Source organism: Epinephelus lanceolatus, chromosome 22 (genome assembly GCF_041903045.1).
Source record: "Epinephelus lanceolatus isolate andai-2023 chromosome 22, ASM4190304v1, whole genome shotgun sequence".
In the NCBI taxonomy this organism is placed as follows: Eukaryota; Metazoa; Chordata; class Actinopteri; order Perciformes; family Serranidae; genus Epinephelus; species Epinephelus lanceolatus.
Window position 1 is genome coordinate 18,728,466 of NC_135755.1, and position 20,020 is coordinate 18,748,485.

General features: G+C 41.4%; 1 protein-coding gene across 9 annotated transcripts in view; it reads left to right on the forward strand.

Annotated features, from left to right (window-relative positions):
* Positions 1-20,020, forward strand: part of LOC117246455 (phosphatidylinositol-binding clathrin assembly protein) — a 162,355-nt gene that overhangs the window by 140,153 nt on the left and 2,182 nt on the right. For 6 of the 9 annotated variants that reach the window (XM_033610370.2, XM_078164062.1, XM_033610372.2 and 3 more), the window contains 5 exons: positions 5,218-5,358; positions 5,776-5,806; positions 6,323-6,455; positions 9,547-9,570; positions 18,928-18,984. In XM_033610370.2, the coding sequence (XP_033466261.1) occupies positions 5,218-5,358; positions 5,776-5,806; positions 6,323-6,455; positions 9,547-9,570; positions 18,928-18,984 (386 nt within the window). The remainder of the gene's footprint in view (positions 1-5,217; positions 5,359-5,775; positions 5,807-6,322; positions 6,456-9,546; positions 9,571-18,927; positions 18,985-20,020) is intronic. The other 3 variants (XM_033610374.2, XM_078164064.1, XM_078164066.1) reach the window with 1 other exon arrangement.

Consider the following 20,020-nt stretch of genomic DNA (forward strand, 5'->3'; position numbering starts at 1 on the left):
ATTGTATCAAAGATTTTCAGGTAGTGAATCCTACAAACTGCATATTTACTGTGCAACGGAAAATAGGCTAAGCTGCTGTTGCCTAATGTTAAATAATTAAACTGATGTTTTTCAGAGGGGCTGAGCATCCCTTGTCACTCACGTCAGGCTTTTCCACACACATGCGCTAGCTTGGCTTGACGGGGCTGGACTGGGCGCATCAGCCCAGTGCAGCAGGGACTTGTGTCTTCATACAATAAGGCTGCTTGTTTGAAGGTGTGTCTTTAAAGTCGGGGTTAAGTAAAATCTGAGATTTACATCCAGACACATTATGCATGTTAGAAAACACTTGTTGAAAACGCAAAAAGACTGGGGACCTGCATGTCTTTGGACCGTGGGAGGAAGCCGGAGTACCCGGAGAAAACCCATGCTGACACGGGATGAACATGCAAACGCTAACCACTGCACCGCCTGCCGCTGAGTAAAGATGATGAAGCACATCGGATGTCACCGCAGCATGCTTGAATGTGGTCGAGTACACTGTCGGCCCGCCTCTTGAGAAGGTCTATCTCAGGTGCTACTTGGCACAATTCAGCCCATTTTAACTGGTTATGCAAATCATTGCTGTGTGGTTTGACTTGACGCGGCCAAACGTGTCAATGCAAAAGCCTTAACAGTGGTCAATAATTGCAGCTTCAACAGCAGCAAAAGTTTTAAAATCCATCACTGAAGCTGTTTTCTCATGAACTCTTGACAATCCGGAGTTTCTCTTTGACACGTGGCGCTCAACAGGAGATTGTCTGTATCCGAGGCGTTCTCACCTACTGGAAATACTCTGCTTGGGTTAGGTGAGGGGTAGTGATGGCCAAATGAAACCTCATCAACCACTGTCTTTATTTTCTGAAGTTAATAGATGGCACTGTCTGTTCAACAAAGGTTTGAAAGCACACTGCATTGCGAGGCCTTCAGCCTTTATCTTTAAACCAAGAGGGCCATCTGGTGGGGTCAGAAAATAAAGAAAGTGGTTCATGAGGCTTCATTTGGCCATCACTAGTGAGGGGTGGTGCTTAGGTAGAGTGTGCAGGAGGCTAGACATGGCACAGATTGCACCACGGTCACATAGACAGTTTGTAATTTTGTCAGAAACAACAGTGTCTCTTGCCATTCCTTGAATTTGTCCAATGATTTTGGCCTTGGCCCTTTCCACCAGAAGTTACCGAATCTCGTCATTTCTCCAGTTAGACATTTTCATTGCTGTTTAATGCCCGATCCAACTAATTTAGACATTTGCATTCTCACAAACAGCTCCTCAGTGTAACGTTTAGAGAATTGCAGGTTTGCAGTGTGTAGCTACTACGTATAGATCCCGTCGTATAAACCGTAAGGAATGACAAAAAGCCTTTCCATTAACCAGCAGATGAAGCCGGCAGTGCTACTTATTCCGTGTGTGAAAAGAGCTTTAGATAATCCAACTTAATAGTAGTAAGTAACAGATTTCTCCCTGCCAGTGTTTTGGAATTGAACCCTCGACATGGATTTACTTCCTTCCTTCCCTTTGATCTTAAACTCCATTGACTGTCAAATCCTCTGCTGAAACACCTAAGCTAACACTGATAGCATTATCCTCCCAGTTCAATACAGCGCTCTCAGTGCTTGCTTCATCACCTTCCTCCTCTACCTCCCGATTCCCTCCTTCCCTGTTTTCCTCTTCTTCTATCTGTGCTGTGTGTGTGTGTGTGTGTGTGTGTGTGTGTGTGTGTGTGTGTGTGAGTGATCTACTGAGTGTTTCACTGTGCCTTCTCTTCCTCCCTCCCCCCTTTTTATCTCTGCTCTCTTCTATTGCTCTCTTGGTTCAATTTAATTCAGTGGGCTTTACTGACACGGTGGTTTAAGAAACAAAAAATCACCCACATTGCCAAAGTGTTTTATCACACTGACAACAATAATGGAAATGCTGACAATGGGAGAGAAATTAGAGTCAAGAGAATTAAAAAGATATTGGTTGCTCTCTTGTCCGCTTTCTTCATTTCCCCCTCTTTTCTCCTTAACTTTCTCCTCCCTCTCGTTTCTTTCTGTCTCCGCGTGCCTCTCCTCCTCTCCCTCCTTTTCTCCCATCTGCTAAGCTAGCAGGAAAAGTGTTTTCTGAATCTCTTGTGTCAGCACCACTGTCAGACCTGCATACCGCTTCCTAACTAAATATTATTCCTCCCTCTTTTTTTCCCACCATGAGTTGCCTCTGTTTCTCTTTTCCTCTCTCCTCCTCCTCTGTGTTTTGCAGGGAAGCTGTACGTTTACAGTTGTCTTGCGTTCACGTCTTTCTTGTTCTTGTTTTGTTTCTCTCCGGCTTTGTATTGCCGCCTTGTTCTTGACCTCTTTTTGTACCTGCAGCTCGTCTCAGTGTATTGATTTTTTTAACCCCTAATCGTTACTGGGTAAAGTGAGGAAACAATAGTAGAAAAATATGCATCTTATCGAGGTCAGGCTTTCATTTTCACTTCCAAATTCCCTTTCTTTCTACCACTACTCACCACTTCTCCTACCAAATACACACACATGTAAACACATACACACACACACACACACCTCCAGGTTCCTACCAGCAGAGTAATACGAAGCCATTAGCAGGATGAGTGCTGACACGGGGAGTTGTTAACAGGCACTTACACGCACACCCGCACACTAACACAGGAAATTACTCTGTCATTTGCACCTACCGGCCAGTTTACACACTGCCTCTAATACACAAACGCATACATGTTCAGAACTGATCACCCTTAGAAGTCGGCGCGTGTACATGACAGCTAGGAACAGATAAATCAATCATCTAGAACAAGTGCTCCGAGCTACTGAGTCAGGGTTTATAGGCTGATAGAATGAGGCTGCTGCGTGGCAGTAATAAAAGAGTAGAGTCTGGGTAGCTGCTTTTAAACAGGAATCTCTGCCCGTGTAGGTAAATGCTAAAAATAGACCAGGAGGAATTCAATTAACAGCGAGGCTCGCACTGAGATTTGATAGTTCACATTAAGGAGGCACAGCTCAGCAATATTTCTCAGATCAAACCCGTCCAGAGTGGTTGAATCGTGAGTGAAAAGTTTGGGAAAACTGGGCTGAAAGTTGAGTAGGCTCTTAATAGAATCAGGATAAAATGCCTTTTGAAATTAGTTGCTTCTGCTCTTCAACTCTCTTCATCTCATACATGAGTTTTTCACACTGTTTTTCAGATTTGTGCAGCTAGAATTTGAATAGTGAACTAAGCCTTTGCTTGTCAAGCTATCTATTTCCATTCCACTCAAAATTCTTTGTGTAATTGGTCCTCAATTTCAGATGGAGGTACACAAAAGCAGGTTACTAATATGCGGTGGGCAACTGGCCTTTCAGTCGCTAGCTAGCTACTTAAGCTAATGTTAGCCCAATGAGTTGGTTGAAAAGCCTTTAGTTTGGTTACAAAAGAAAAAGCTTTTATGGATTAGGACTAATCAATGTGTTAAACAAACATAGTGCTATCGCAAGTAGCCTTGGCTGCAGTGTTAAGTGTTAACCAGACGTTGGTCGATGGGGAAAAAAAATCCTCCACGTTATCTTTAGATTAATTTCATTGGCCACAGTGTGCTGAGTGCACTCTACTTGGTAGTGTTGTGTGTTCACCAAAGCGCTTTTTTCCTGTCACAGAGCACTCACTATTTTTAGCCCAGAAGCTAACGTTAGCCATTCTGCTCCACTGTGGTTGTGCCCCTGTCAGCAGAAGCTTTGTATTCCAGCCTTGAACTGTGTGTTTTTGGAGACTTAAGATAAATTCAGTGATAAATCCCATACTGAATAACTTTTGTTATTATTAATCTGTTTTTCTGATCAAAAACAAGAGATCTAAAAAATGTTTAACTTTGGGTAAAAAGTTGCACTTATCAATGTCACCAGCCTTCTAGTCACAGTGGAGAAGGGACGGGACAAAAGACACAAATACCAGCTGTCACATAGGACAAGTGCTGACCAACAACTGCTGTTTTCAGCTGGGAAAAGGAACTCTTTGGTGGACCAGTGGCCTTATCAAAGTAACACAAGTGACTCCTCAACCAATGCAGATTTGGTCGAATAGAGCATATTGACCAATCAATCGACGTACCAACCAGAATGTGACAGCCCTAACAGAATCAGAGCCGCTAACATTAACTTACACTCTGATACAGTCCATCCAGCATCCAGGATCATATTTTCATACATTAGAGGATGTGGTTAAGTGAAAGCGGCTTTTTTAATGTGTCCTTTAACCTCAAAAAATAATGTAGTCAACTAATGAAATGCATCTTGGAAGTATCGGTTTCTTGTGTAGCTAGCAGACAACAGTTAATTACATTTCTTACACTTTTAGGACCCTGAAAAACCAACTGATGGTCAATGTCTGGCAGGACTGTCGCCCTAGTTTTTGCGGTGTGTCTCTTACTGTTGGCCCTTGTCTGCTTTTTGTAGGCCAATTTAGCATATTGATCTTGCATCCCAGCCGGTGGACTCAATTGGTGAGTGATATCACTGTGGTTGGCAGTTTAGCCCAGTGCAAAAGAAGAGAAACGGAAGTGAGGAAAGTAAACAAACGAAGTAAAGTCAACTTGTTATATGAGGTGAGATCATTTTATAGCCATCAAGCTCTTTAGCTGAAACAGTTCATTATTGTTTGTGCTATATTGCTAATGAACATTAAAATGTGCTCGCTGGCTAACTAGCATCTTGAATCCGTCCTAATGGTCTTCTAGTTTCCTTTTCTGAATGACGAATACAGACTTCTGCCACCTACTGGTATAGAGAGTTATTTCCTCTCACCCAGGGACAGAACGCACATGCTAGTTGGATGTTAGTGGTAGTGTTTGCGGTGTGTTCAAGTGCAACTTTTTGGCCGAGACACTGGCAACGTAAGGCTTAGTCAACAGTCGTCCTTTGGTTTGGTGTGTCCGGGCCTTTACTGTTGTGCTTTTGGTTTTGTAAAAGCTATGAAAAAGACCTCAAAACTCTTGAAATGTTTGCTAAGCTGTGATTGGGTAATTGCTGTTTGATGAAGGGCGTATAGTGAATAATTTATGTTAGTGCTTCATTGCTTCTCTCTGTCCATGTGTCTGTACTGTATGTCATACTAACCTCTATGTGTTCATCTCTGTCTGTATGATGTTGTTACCAGGCTGTCTTATCAAAAATGTATTGTTTCTTCTGTTTCCCAGCTTATTAGCATTCATGAGTTCATTTCTCCTTCAGGTTTTGATGCTCTAGGAGACCTGTTGAAGCCTACGATGCCCACACACACTGCACCTCTTCCTCCTCCTCAAATGGCCATCCATCATGGAGGAAAGCTGCTAGCCAACGACCTCGACTCCTCTCTGGCCAACCTCGTGGGCAGTGAGTGTCGAGATGCATGTTTACGCGGAGCTGAGTGTGTCGACAAAGGGAAGGGAAAGAAGCTAAAAAAGTTGCAGAGTTTTTAATGGTTAAACATTTATGTGATTTAACACTTGAAACTCTCGGCCTTGAAGGTATTCATACACACATTGAGTATAGATAAAACGACTTGCACTGTTAAATAAAAGACATTTTTTTCTTCCCTTTTTAAGAATTAAGTCAATTAAATTTTGCAAGACCTCACGGAGAGTTTTCACTGAACACATCTCAGTACAAACTAGTAAAGAGATCATGTGAGAGAACACAGGTGACGTAAAATCAAGAGTATCTTAAGTAGAGATACCTACATTCAAATCTTTCATTTACTCTCTTTCAACTGTGATCACTCAGTTTCTCTGTGCTCCTATCTTTCCTCAGATCTGCAGTTTGGTGGGACCCCAGCCAAGAAGTAAGTGTCTTGAGTTGTGATGATACTTTACAATGTTGTGCTTATAGTCTAGGCCGGAGGATTTATCCACTGACAAAATAAATACACCTCCCTGTTAGAGTTACCCTCGTCTGTTGCCAGCATTCCTAACCACAGCCTGCCAAAATACAACTTTTACTGCTTAAAGTCAAAATCTAATTTATTATAAAGTATTCAATTGCTTTTAACTGCTTAGGTTTGTGCTTCTGTGGAGTGTTAAAGTCAAGAGACTGCTGCACACAGACTCCCATTCATGTTTCTGCTGTACTTGCAGCATTGTTAGTCTTTAAAATTCATGATTTGCCTCACGGGGGACAATAAAAAATAAAAGAAATTAAAAGGAATCTACAAGTAAATAGAGCAAATCTACTGCGTGTTCTTTCTTCCAAGACATGATTTTGGTGTTGTTTGATAGACTGGCCTGAGGTTGAGCGAGTGGGGGGAAAAAAAAAAAAAAAATTAAAAGCTTCCTTTGTTGCTCTGCTCGTCGTTCTCCAGGCCAGAGATGCAGTGGAACCAGCCTGGAGAGAAGAAGCTGACGGGAGGCCAGAACTGGCAGAATAAGACCATGTCGACCACACAGTGGGGCCCCGCGCCCATGGCCCCACAGCCCATGCCTGTACAACACGTGGTAAGGAGACGGATACACACACTGAACACTGTGGGAGGTTGAGTTTGCCTTGACGAACATCCATCAAGGTGTCCTGAAGTCCTGCAGAAAGCCTTAATGGATGATTCCACTTATTACAACTTGGGTCTTATCAGTGATGGTAACAGTTAACTAACCACATTAACTGGTAAAAATGGCAACATATAAATAAGACATTTGGCAGGTCAAAAACAAGAGCAGTCCACAACATTTCCAACATTTTGGTTGTGCTCACTTCCAGTGTTCCTCCCAAATAAACTGGTTTCAATAATCTGAGTAAACTGCGGAGCTTGTTTACAATCTGTCTGATTGTCTCTGAATGCTCATGTTTTTTGCCCATGTGACTTTCCAAGATCTCAGACATGATGGCCAAAGCTATGAAAATAAGAGCCAAGTTGTAATAGAGCAGAATTATCTTTAATGAGGATCCACCAAGGCATCTGCAAGTCCTGGAAATGTTTTGAAAACTGTTGTTTGGAGGCTGAATTCTTGGCCTTCAAGAGTTAAATTAAGTCTTAAACTAATTCATAAATGTATTTAATAAATTGTGGCTTATTATTCGTTGTATTAAAGGAGCAGTTTGTCATTTTGGGAAATATGCTTATGTGCTTTCTTTATGAGAGTTTGATAAGAAGATCAATAAGGGCTGGGCTGGGTGCTACCATGTGCCAACATTCAAGGGGGGGAGGCAGGTTGCGTCTGATGTTGCTAAGCGACCATAACTAGCATCATATCATAGCCAGCTTTTCAAAAATCTTGGGTTTAGAGCTGATCTTCCAAACATTGCTTTTTTAAGTGTATATTAGATGTAAAGCTCTGAGTCTCGCTACACTAAAACGATCAACTTCTTACCCACATTTATTATAGACTTATGATTGGGGAAGACAGGACAGATATCTATCGGCTGGGTTTGGTTGGTCCTCGTCACACGCTATGCTACAATTGCTGCTGACTTAGGAGCAACAGACAAACGCAAACGAGAGAAGACTCAAAAATTATCTCATATGTAGCTCAGTTTTATACAGTATATGTAGTTGGGGTCTCTGCTCTGTCTGTCTTTGAGCTAAGGGGTCCTTGGCGTGAAAAACATTGAAGACCCCTGCACTAGAGCACCAAAACCACAGTTGAGAAGAGTCCGCTCCAGATTTCAAGTGCGCTTTCCGTGTGTTTACATCATAGACTGCATAAATTAATGGACGTAGCAACTGTGATGTCAGCCTTTGGTTTGTGGACTGTTGTTTCAGAGCCACATATTCAGCATTTGACCACCAAATTGACAATATTTCGAGGAGAGGGTGGAGCTGTGTAGGAGTGAGGGGTGAATCTAAATCTTAGACGCTTCGCAGACAGCCCTGTCAGTCAAAGTGGCCCTGCTCTTAATTGTGCGTAAAACTGGGTCTTAAAAAAAATGTAAATTACCTCTAGAGACCAAAACCATTTTTTGCACCAGGCTCTAAACATGTTGAACAGTTTGGCATCTGCTGTAAAATTTGGATTTTGGCACTTATGCATTGATTTCAGTTTTCAGCCCCGTAGGTTGCTGCTTGATCCTCACTGACAACAATGGATTTGCAGAAAATGCGGCATGTGTACCAGCTGTAACCTCTCCTCTCCATTCGTTAAATATAGGGCTGTAGCCATGCAGGTTAGGTTAGCTTAGCTTAGCTCAGAGACTAAAAACAGGGGGGAAATGCTAACCTGGCTCTGTAGAATGCAATCAACCTGCTTTCACCAATAAAGCTCACCAAGTAACATGATGTATCTTGTCGGTTTAATCTGTACAAAAACCAAATTATGAAAAAAATAAAAATTTGTGAGGAATTTTACGCCGGACTGTTTCTTGGCTACAGCCAACAGCTGGCTAGCTTAGCTTAGCTCAGAGACTTAAAACTTTGTGGAAATGGCTAGTTTGGCTGGACATGAAAGTGGTATCAATCTTCTAAACTCATACTTACAGTAAGCATGTTTCCCAAAATGTCAGACTTGGTTTCAGTATTTAGTTTGGATCTTCAGATGTACATTAATATGAATGTGACTTGCAGACACCTCGCTAATGAAACACCAAGTCAACAATTATTGCACACACTGAATGCTGGACTTGCATGTGAATGCTCACTGAGTATAGATGGAAGTATGGGTGTATGTGAGTGAATTGACTCAATACAGTATACAGCTGCCTGTGCATGCTGTGTGTGTGTTTGTGTGTGTATGTGTGTGTGCTGATCTTGGCAGCTCCTGATTGTCCTCCTGATCTCTGGACAGCAGTTTCTGGCTGACGAGGACAAACTGTCACTAACCCTCCGCTTCCTCTCTTTCTCCCCTTTCCCCCCCAATATCTTTTTTTTCTCCGCTCTCTCTCTCTCTGCTGTTGGTCCTTTCCTTCTTTCTTTCCCCTTCACCCCTGCTGTCATTCCTCCTCATCTCTCCTTCCTGTCCTGCCTGTCCTCTTCATGCGTTTCTTTCCTTTTATTTTGCACTGTCATCCACTCGCCTTCCTTCCCCTCTTTGCTCGTTTTATCGCATCTGTGGTTTGCGTTGTCGTCTGCTCGTCCTGTTTTCACCGCGCTGCCTTTGACATTTGTCCATCCGCATTTTGACCCCTCATACGTTTATATATTTTCCGTTGGTATTCATCTTTGTCTACGGTTGTGGTTCTAACATTTCTTTCTTCTCTCTTTCTTCCCATCTGTTTTACCTTTTCTCGCTATTTCTCCTCACCATCTTCCCCTCTTATCTACTTCCTGTCGTCATTCTTTTATTCAACCTCTATTTCTTTATACTTTTCTGTCTAATTGCTCTTCTCTCGTCCTCACTTCCTCTGTCACATCTCCCTCTCCCTATTTCTTCATAATTCTCCCACTCCTCCTCTCTCTTACCTTCTCTTGGTCCCTACCTCGTCGTCTCTTCTTTGCTTCCCTCTTTCATCATCTCCTCATTTTCTTGGATTCTTGCTTCCACCCTTACGTTGTCACTTTCTCTCATCCTCTCTCCTCTCCCGTGTCTCTTTCCTTCCCCTCTCTGTCTGTCCTCCTCTCCGTCTTTGTCTCTTTTCCCCTGTTGCGTCCTGATGCAGAATGGAATGTTCTATACTAGTTATGTAAGTACTTATCCCTGTTTAGTAAGACAAGTCCTAATGACTCCTATAATGTGCTTCCAACCTCCCTTTCGCTGTCTCCCTCTTCAGCTCTTTCTCTGTCACCTCTTTCTTCCTTTCGCTGTGTTCTTTGGAAACACTTCTTTCAAAAGAACTCCATTTTGTTCTTGCCGCAATTTCCGCAAATAACCCACTCACCTCTGTGCTACGGGCTAATGATCTGCGCCGGTTATACAAGCACTAAGTAAACTGTCTGACACCAGCAGGGTGCTGCTTTTCTCCTCCTCCTGTACTGCTTTCTTTAAGAGCAGGTTCAGCCTTTTTTGTCTCTTGTACATCTTCCTGAAGGAAAAGTCTGGTGATATTCTCCATTTTTGTTATTATCAACAAATTCCATTGAAAAAAACAAAAGTGAATTAATACTAATAATAAGTATTGCCTGTGGATCCAAAACCTGACATATACTCTGTGCCATAAACCTCCATATTTGTCCAAAAACATCAGTGACCTTTGCTGTTGCACAGGGTTTCTTATTTCAATACTAGTCTTGCCGCTGTAGCCGGTGTGACCAATGTTAGAGTATACACAGATTACATTACTTGCCCACCACCCACACCATGGTTTTGTTTTTTATCAACACTTCGTCAAATGACAGACGCTACAATTATAAAAGGGAAGCAGCAGCAGGAGTCAGATTTCACTTATCACTTGGCGAGAGTAAGGAAAGTTGACCAACAAGACTATAGTGGAGGATTCGTTGTTAAAGCGAAAAGCAAAAGCGCCTATTTCGGAGTATTTTGGATTTAAACCCAATGTCAATGGAGAACCTGATAACGTTAATAAGGGTAATGGAGTTGGGTACATCACCAAGAAGTTGGAGGTGTCACCTTATCTAACAGCTCGCGGTGGCTGTTTTTTCTTGTTCCAATGCTTCCTGGAATATGTCAAACTGATCCGCTGTCAACAAGTGCCGTAAATGACCACTGTTTTGTTTTCCAGACACATTTCTAATGAATGATTGCGGCAGTGCTAATGTCTAGTGATGGCCAAATGAAGCCTCATGAACCACTTTCATTATTTTCTGTCCCCACCAGATGGCGCTCTTGGTTTAAAGATAAAGGCTGAAGGACTGGCAATGAAGTGTGCTTTCAAACCTTTGTTGAACACACAGTGCCATCTAGTGGCTTCAGAAAATAAAGACAGTGGTTGATGAGGCCTCATTTGGCCATCACTACTAATGTCACATTCATCGTGATAGAAGTTGTGTTTCGTGCCAGTTCAGTGCTTTTAATGTGAAGCTGCAGCAGTAGGAAATATTCAGTTTGCATTAGCAGTAACTTAATACAGTGCTCTAGAGATATTTAGTGTCATCGATGAAACCTTGTATTGTAAAATGTCTGGTGTAATCAGTAACACCACTGCTGTCACGAGTCTATTAACCTGTGGGAAAATCTGCTGGCTGTGACATCCCTATACTATACAACAATCACACTCTGCAGTTTATATTCAGTCAACTTCACGTTCACCCTAAATACTCACTAGAGCCTGGGTTTTTAACAGGGGGTCTGCGACCTCTAGGGGGTCCTTAAGAGTTACTGCAGGGTGGCCACAAAAATATTTCTTGTTAATTTAAGTAGTCATCTTTTTTCCAATAATTTAAATATGTCTGAAAATATACCTTAAAGGAAATGGCCACTTTAGAATGAAAATACAGACAGTACTTACTGACCCTCATGCTGACAAGAAGTCCGGCGTTTTTTAGTTTTTTAATGCACAAAACTTGTTCGGGTATCGGAGGATAACAGCTAGCTGGAGTAACAGCTACACTTGGAAACCAACGGAACCCACATTTTGAAAATGTAAAAAAACTCCGCTAATACATTTTAAAATAGTCAGAATGGCTCGTCTGTCGTAATCCCAGTGCCCTGAAGCTGCGGCATGCAAAATTGAATTGAAAATTGGAAAAGTTTTATTACATTTTCAAAATGCATTTCAAGTGTAGCTGTTATTCCGGCTAGCTGTTATCCTCTGATACCCCAAACGAAAGGCAAACTATTGCCCATGAATCCTTGTGCAGTCATGTGAGCTAGCTAACGCTAAATCACTCATATTGGTCAATTAGCTGTATTATTAGTGTGGCATGTAAAGACATTCTTGTGAGCCACAGTGGATTGTTTTGTAACTTTGTAAGCAAACCATTAGCGAAAGTGCATGGTGCGGCTAACGCTTCTAGCCATGCTACAACTACAACTGCTGCTCACTTAGCAGCTATAGGCAAGTGCAAACGAGAAAGGACTAAGAAATATTCAGAGAATTATCTCATATACAACTCTGTTTTATACAGTATATGTAGTAGGGTGTCCCTGCTCCGTCTCTCTTTGAGGTCTGGGGTTGTTGTCCTCGATAACATTGAAGACCCCTGCAGTAGAGCACCAAAACCACAGTTTAAATCGTCCGCTCTAGCTTTTGAGTGCACCTTCCGTGCATCTACATTATAGACTGCATGAATTAATGGACATAGCAATCATGACGTCACCATTTGGTTTGTGGACTGCTGTTTCGAAGCCATGTGTTTGGCATTTCAGCCGTCGCTATATTGTTTTTTTGGAGCCAGCAATGACGATAATTCAAAGAGAGGGTGAAGCTGTGTAGGAGCAAGGGGTGAATCTGACTCATAGATGCTTCACAGACAGGAGTCCTTGGCCTCTAAAACACTGAAGACCCCTGCACTAGAGCACCAAAACCACAGTTGAAAATAGTCCCCAACAACCAAAATTTAATATCATTTGAGTAACGTTTGCTAAAACTACAGTGCTGAGCTGTTTTAGGAATTGCTGAGCCTTTTCTTTAAAACACTCGACTCAGTTTTAAATATTTATTTTACACCAGTATTTGGAAGGAATGAGCTTTGGCTTGAGCGCCTGAGACAGAGTTGGGAAGTCAGGCAGTACTCAGACAGACACACATTGTTTGGTTAAGTGTCTTTGTGGGATTTGTTGACTTAAAGAAAAAATATAGAACTTCGCCAGCCTTATCCTTAAACCCGTCATCATGTGCTGACAGCCTAAACACAACAAGACGATCTATTAGCATTGTTCACGGTCTCTGTCAAAACCCAAGGACTTGTGCAACTGCCAAACCGCGTACTTTCTGAGACATGTTATTGACTGCATTACCTTTGACTCTCACTGACAAGTCAAAACACAAATGGCCCATGGGGATTAATGCAGTGGAACAATTAAAAAAATAAAGTCATTGTTCCCTCAGCAAAACAGACTGAAATGTCTTTTCTCTTTCTATATGCTACAAGATAAAAGTCCTTACATTGTGTGGTCAGCAGTGAACTGAATCCTGCCTTCAGTGAACATTTAGCAAGACAAGCAAACACACACACACACACACACACACACACACAAATGCATGAGCTTTGACCATGAACAAATAAAGCTTAGAGAGGGAAAATATTACTAGATCTGCTCATTATTGTCCCTGAGAAAGAAAATATATTGTCTCTGTGAATATGCACATCTCAAAGACAAAACATAACCTCCACAAGCTGTTAACTGATAAATAAGTCACAGTGGCGTGTGGCAATAATATATAAGACATCACAGGTACCAGGCCAGCGGATAAGTCTGGTGTCATGCATGATAAGTCAAACTCCCACATCTGAGATTCTTGCCAGAACGGCAAAGTTGCAGCGGTCTATGCCTGTGTGATACTTAAAATGCCAGCCAGAAATCCCCGCAAAGCCTTTTTACTTCTTTAACCTTCACTTAACCATGCAGGTCATGTAAGGTCAGAAGTCTGACTTTGCAGAGAAAGCATAGAAAGAAGAGAGTCGCCTTTGGAGGGAGACGGCAAAGGGAATAGCAAAAGTTCAGCTCTGAGTCGCTAGAAGTCAGGATTAAAGATGTAGGGAAAAAAATGAATACACGGGCAGGAAGGTGGGGAGACACGCTCGAGACAGACACCACGATCGAAACAGCAGGAGAGAGGCTAAGCATAAGAAGACAGATACAGACAAACAGATGAATGTAAAGCATGATGCATTGAAGGCCGACAGCTGGGCTGAAAGACAGATGGACAAAATACAGATAGAGAAGGTGTAGCGGTGCATAAACAGCGTCTCACCTGCTCTGTTTTTCCTCTCAGACGTCTTCTTGTCATGCTTATAAAAATAAAATAAAGTGATGCCCCCTGTCAGTTTTGCACAAGACAGACAGAGCAGTCAAACTCAGAGACAGATGGTTTACGAACTAAAGCGTGATTTGGGTGCAGATAATGTAAAATCAGTTAAATCTCTTATCGTGGTTTCAAATACTAAAGGATTTTTTATGTTAGGTATGATGGATTTTTACCGTGTAGGGCTTCCTCCTGAATGACAACGAGTCATATCATCATTTGACTGAGATTCTTTAAGTCGAGCCGTCGGTTTTCTTTTTGACAGTTAGTGTGTAGTGTACTTCTGAGGATATATCGGTCCCCAGATTTAGCTGCTTTCATGCTGCTCTTGGGTACAGGCAGCTGTGTACCCAGGGTGAGTCTGAGGGTGCTGCCAGACCTAGAGTTGTCTTGCTTTGGTCTGAATCAGGGACTAATTTGTTTCCAAAGTTGCATAATTGCCTGGAGTTGGTTTGTATTCTCACGGCAGCATTTACAAGTGGACCAGATAAAATCTCTTGTGTGAGAAAGCTGCTCTTGACTGGTCAGAATTTCCATGCGTGAAAAATCCAGGAAGTAACAAAACGTTGAAGAAGAGTACACTTGCAAGATAAATGTGACACTTTCTAATGTCACAATGGAGGGACAACTACGCAGGTTGGTTTTAGCGCTGGACTATATTGCTGTCATTCTTCATTTTAGGCAGACCATACAGTTTGAAAATGAGGCACGGCTCCGACTAGAAAACAATGTTTTGATTGAGACCATATCAAGAAGGGTTCTCTCGCCTAAAGCATCCTGCATGCATACGCAAATTGCAGAGGAGATTGCTGAGAAATGCCTTTGCAACTCTACTCACCGATTGCTACTTGCAGTCAGCTTCCAGATTTTGTTACCATTGTTTTTCTCACCTGATCCGAACTGTACCTGAGAACACATGAACCCTTCTTCTCAAGTGGACCGAACAGATAGACAAACCATGCCAGGGTACGATACTCAGTGTTCACACCATTCAAACAAACTGGACTTTGGAATCGAGCGTGGACTTAGATTTTGGAGGGATGCCGAGAACATGTCCCTCTTAATATCTAGAGCATGTGCATTATCCCCCATCAGTAAAAACATGAAGAACTGCTAGAATGTTGTCTCGAAGACACATCATTCCCTCTGGTAGAGTATGGTGACAGTATGCAACCTCAGAAGCAATAATTGCAGTCTGCCATAAAATGGAAAGAACATGAAGCAACTATTCATGGTTGAGGCAGGAAGTACTGTGACATTTCTACCATAAACGGATGCATAAAAATTCACCAGAAAGCAGGAAATTAATTAAGAGACCCCCAGACCCCACACTTGACATGTGCCCCCTCAAATGTTGAAAAGAAACCTACACCCTCGGGGTCAAGCGCACCTCCTAAGCCACAAGTGCGTTACTAAGAGAGAAATAAACATATCAGACAGATCCAATTCAAGTCTTTTGGCTTGAATTGGATTATTTTTCTCACCTGTCTGGCTGCAGGCCAGCTCTGCTGCTAGAAGAGATCAGATAGATCAATGGTTATGATCAACCTTCACAGCCTGCTCCCTGGAGGCAGGAATTAAAAGCGGATGCCTGATCAATCACATTGATTACCCCCTGAGATCAGTTCACTGATTCACCTGAACCAACCAGAAACCTTTTGCTTTAGATCTCTGAGCAGAGAGTCACCTCCTGTCCTCCTTTTTAAAGTACCACTGGAGCTTGGCTGTGGTTCAGTTTTCAAATCCCTCACACAGTGATTTAGACCACACAATAACTGTATCAAATGAAGTAATACATGATGTTGTAAGTTTAAATAAAATGGTCATTATCTAAAAATATCTTTTCAAAAAATGCAATGTAAACCCCAAAAGTCAATAATGAAAAGCTGAAGAGTAAGAAAAACGTTTAAAAACTTGTATTACTGTTCATATAGAAGCAGAAGGCACAGTGGGAGAGACGTGAGGCAAAGGCGGCGAATTCTCAGTGGAAGGACTGTCACAAAAAAGTCAATAACTCAAATGTGCACACAGAGATCCACATAGATTAGATTCAGTGTGACTAAAGGAGAATAAATCTGCTTAGAAATCAGAGAAAAAAAGACGCTCCTTATAGCCTCAGAACCTACCTGAGAATCTTTACGTTTTTAAGTTTTCTTCAGTATCAAAGCAATGCAGTGGTAGTTGTCTGTACAACCAGGGGTACAATGCAAACACGGGGGTTGCCTTGGACTAATAATTTCTTAGTCGACCAATAGTCGTCATTTAGGGCCAGTAGTCGACTAGTCGCCCTCATGTTTATGATATTAGTTTAATTATTAAATGATATATTTTGGGCGGGGCAACACAATGGTTTGAGTTGAAGGTGTGAAAAAGAATAGTATCAGTAACATTGTTAACACTGTGGTACATTACAGAGAAATACAAAACTGTACTAATGAACCTTCATTAATATAGGCCTATATTTTATTTACAAGTGCACGTCACACACTGAGCGAGCCGCCTGTTAATGACGCTGTGGGCTAATGGGCATGTAGCTACTGACATGTTTCAGATGATACGTCATGTTTGTAGTCGACCAATGAAGATGAGTTTACATATCACCTTGGGTTCGTCCTTCACCTTCTCAAAATGATCCCACACTTTGGATTTCCTGCCCGACATGTTATTAACTAGCCTGTGGAATAACCGCAGGTACCAGCCCTGGAAATTAACCTGACTCCTGTCTGACTGCTGGGCGTGGACAATTCCTGTGTCTGTCCTTTCAAATTAAATTCCCACATGGTCCAGTCATATAGGTTTTGATTTATTTTGACAAGGCACAGCTCCTACTAGTTTCACGTTGTTTTTTTTCCTGCAACTAAGCGACCAATGAAATCTTGGCGACCTTTCTGGTCGACTAACATTGAGTCGACTATTAGGGGGGCAGCCCAACTCTTCACTATCAATCAATCAATCAGTTTTATTTATAAAGCCCAATATCACAAATCACAATTTGCCTCACAGGGCTTTACAGCATACGACATCCCTCTGTCCTTATGACCCTCGCAGCGGATAAGGAAAAACTCCCCAAAAAAAAAACCCTTAACGGGGAAAAAAAACGGTAGAAACCTCAGGAAGAGCAACTGAGGAGGGATCCCTCTTCCAGGACGGACAGACGTGCAATAGATGTCGTACAGAACAGATCAGCATAATAAATTAACAGTAATCCACATGACACAATGAGACAGAGAGAGAGAGAGAGAGAGAGAGAGAGAGAGAGAGAGATGCAGGTAATGACAGTAGCTTACAACAACATTAATGAAAGTAATAATATTATAGTTATAGTTCTGGCTACTGTGGTACAATATGTTGAAAGTATGTATTAATATCTGACAGTATACTTGTGTGACAATAGTCATATGTGTATAATAACAGTAGAAGTATGACTAATGACTAATGATGGCAGCAGCAGCAGGAGGCATCTGGCAGGACCACGGCAGCAGCACAACCACACACGTCACGCTGTCCAGGCACCGCTGCGGTATGAGTTAATCAATCACTACCTCGGTTTACACTTCCCGTTCTGTATCAGTCAGAAAGTAATTTTTTATTCAAAGCACCACACCTTCCAAACATCTTGCAGACACATGCTGCATCATTAATTCAGTGACATGTATGTTTAACAATGTACATTTACACTTGTGCTATTTTGAGCTGTCTGTATGCTAATGACTGAACATGTGATTTAATATTTCGCACTCTGTAATGACCACATTTTGTGAGAAAAAGAAGAGGTGAGAATCTAGCAGATGCCAGATGCCTCTTTGCACCAAGAGTTTTGCACATTAAAAACAATTAAAACAAAATACTGTAAAACTGGATTTTTTTATAGATCAAGCAGCATTTATTAAGCAGCAATTAGAGGATAATGCTAGTGTTGTTTTATTTTTCCACATAAAAAGGCCAAACACACCATTGTATTGCCTTGATTAATATAATCCATCATTTTACCTCAGACTGCTAAAGTAATATATGATTACACACAGCTAATTACTGCGTTTAATGGAAGTATTACTCTGTTTTCATTTATGTGTGCTGTTACAAACTCCAGCTGGAGACTTTCAACTGTGGCAGAGTGGAAGCTCTTTTAATACCTCTGCTATGATTGAGGCGTTATAAAGTCATGTTAGGAGAAAATGCCTCAGTTGTCTCATTTAGAGTGATTGATGAGGTTTGCGAAGGCAGCGGCGTGTTTCTGCAAGCTGGCTTTTAATGGGTTTTTGAAAACAGTGGGAGCCATGCGACTTCCGGGTGAGCAGGATGACCTGCAGCAGAGCAAACTCCTGACTGCAGAAAACACTGTACAATTATATGTGGTTGGGGGGGAAGAAGTCATGCTGGTATTATCCTGTAACATCTGCAAATGCTCGCAGGTATTCCCGGATCTAACAGAGAAATGCAGATCCTTGTTTGTTATATTTTAGGGAAGTTGTCAGCCTGCCTCTGCGATGTGTACTCTGGTGAAATTACTGCAGGCGATACAAATCTCATCTAACATCTGTTAATATTAATACTCCTGCACATCTTATAGATTGAAGCAGTTTTGCAACAGGCACCCTGCGCTGCATCTTCACTTCTAATCTTATACGCAGATTTTGCTCCGGTGCATCCACTAATATGATACTGTAATGCACCTCAGACGCTTGCTGCCATGAATTACCAATTTGTCGAGCAGAAATCGGCGGCTTTGTTTGATGAGGATGTGCGTGGGTTGTAAACGACGGCTACAAATTGCCCGTCACGTTGAATTTGAGGCCCATTCAGCCGTAGTGGATTTGATTTGTGAAGTAAGGAGGGCAGGGCTAAATGTTGTCCTATTGAGCCACCCCTTTTAAAGCTGTGGTAATGATTGCTCCCAGTGGGATTCCACTAAGTACCTCTGCTGCATGCTGTGCTGGTGCGCTCCTAATGTGCACACTTTATCAGCATTATTCTCCTTGCACATACATTACACTGTGTGTATTTTATTTATCACGTCAGACATGTCTAATAGAGACAGATAGGATGTTTGTCAGAGCCAAAGATGCTAAAAAATGTCTCAACGTTCTGGTGTTCTTCAGGTCCTTTATGTCATATGTGTTTTTCTGCCACCTCTGCTTTTTCCAAGTTGACTCCTAGTTTCTGCTTTTCCTCCAGGCTCCAGCTCCCATGGCTTTTCCCATGACCACACCGCAAGTGCCTGTGTATGGAATGGTGAGTGTGCCAGTGCACGAAAAGAAGAAACACACTTTTCAATGTACACACACTCATTACTCACTTTTATTTCATAAAATGGAGTATGTATGTTCCAGAATTTCATTATAAAAGTTGTAGAAAATACATTTCATTATGTAAAATTAACTTTTATTGCACAACAAATAAATAAAATGTAAGGTAAAGAAAGAAATATAGCAAAAACAAAAACCTTCAGGGTCTGCTCAACAATAGGAACAAAACTGAAATGTCATTTAATGTATATAATATTTTGCTAAAATAATAATCAAGTTAATTATGTACTTCTCATCAGCCAAGAAACTCAGATTGTTAAAAATAAGTAGCAGCAGTCAGTTCCAGTACTGGTTTCAAGGTATACCGTGATATGACAGTTATCGCACCGTGTACATTTGCTTATCTATGATATTGAAAATGGTAATGGAAAAATGGTTTCAAGTTTTCATTCCTTTAAGGGTCATTCTGACTGATGATAAGAATTCTGTAACATCGTGACATGGCGAAACTGTGGTATTGCAGTCAGACGGTCATTGCACCGTGAAAGTCTCATACCTTTGCAACCCTAGAGTAACATGATTCAATTCAATTCAACTCAATTCAAATGGCTTTATTGGCATGAACAAAGATATGTTATTGCCAAAGCATTTCATTAAAAAAAATAGAATAATGGTAAATAAACAACCAAACAAAAATAAACTAAGAAATTACTGAAATAAAATAAGTAAAGAAATTAATAAATACAAGTGAAAATAAAAAGTAATCATATTTTCATATATTATATAATGTATAAATGTTACGTACATTCATACATTATATATACAGGTGTCATATACAGGTTCTATATTACATTGTTGCAGTCCATTTTGATTACTATACAATATGATATACGTAGTACACTGCTGTTTTTTTCTTAGAGATAAATATATATTAGTCATTAGTCCTTCAGGCTGTGGCAGGCAGATACATATTTAGCTACCAAAGGAGCTGTTGTCCCTTCACTTGGGAGAACTGAAGAATG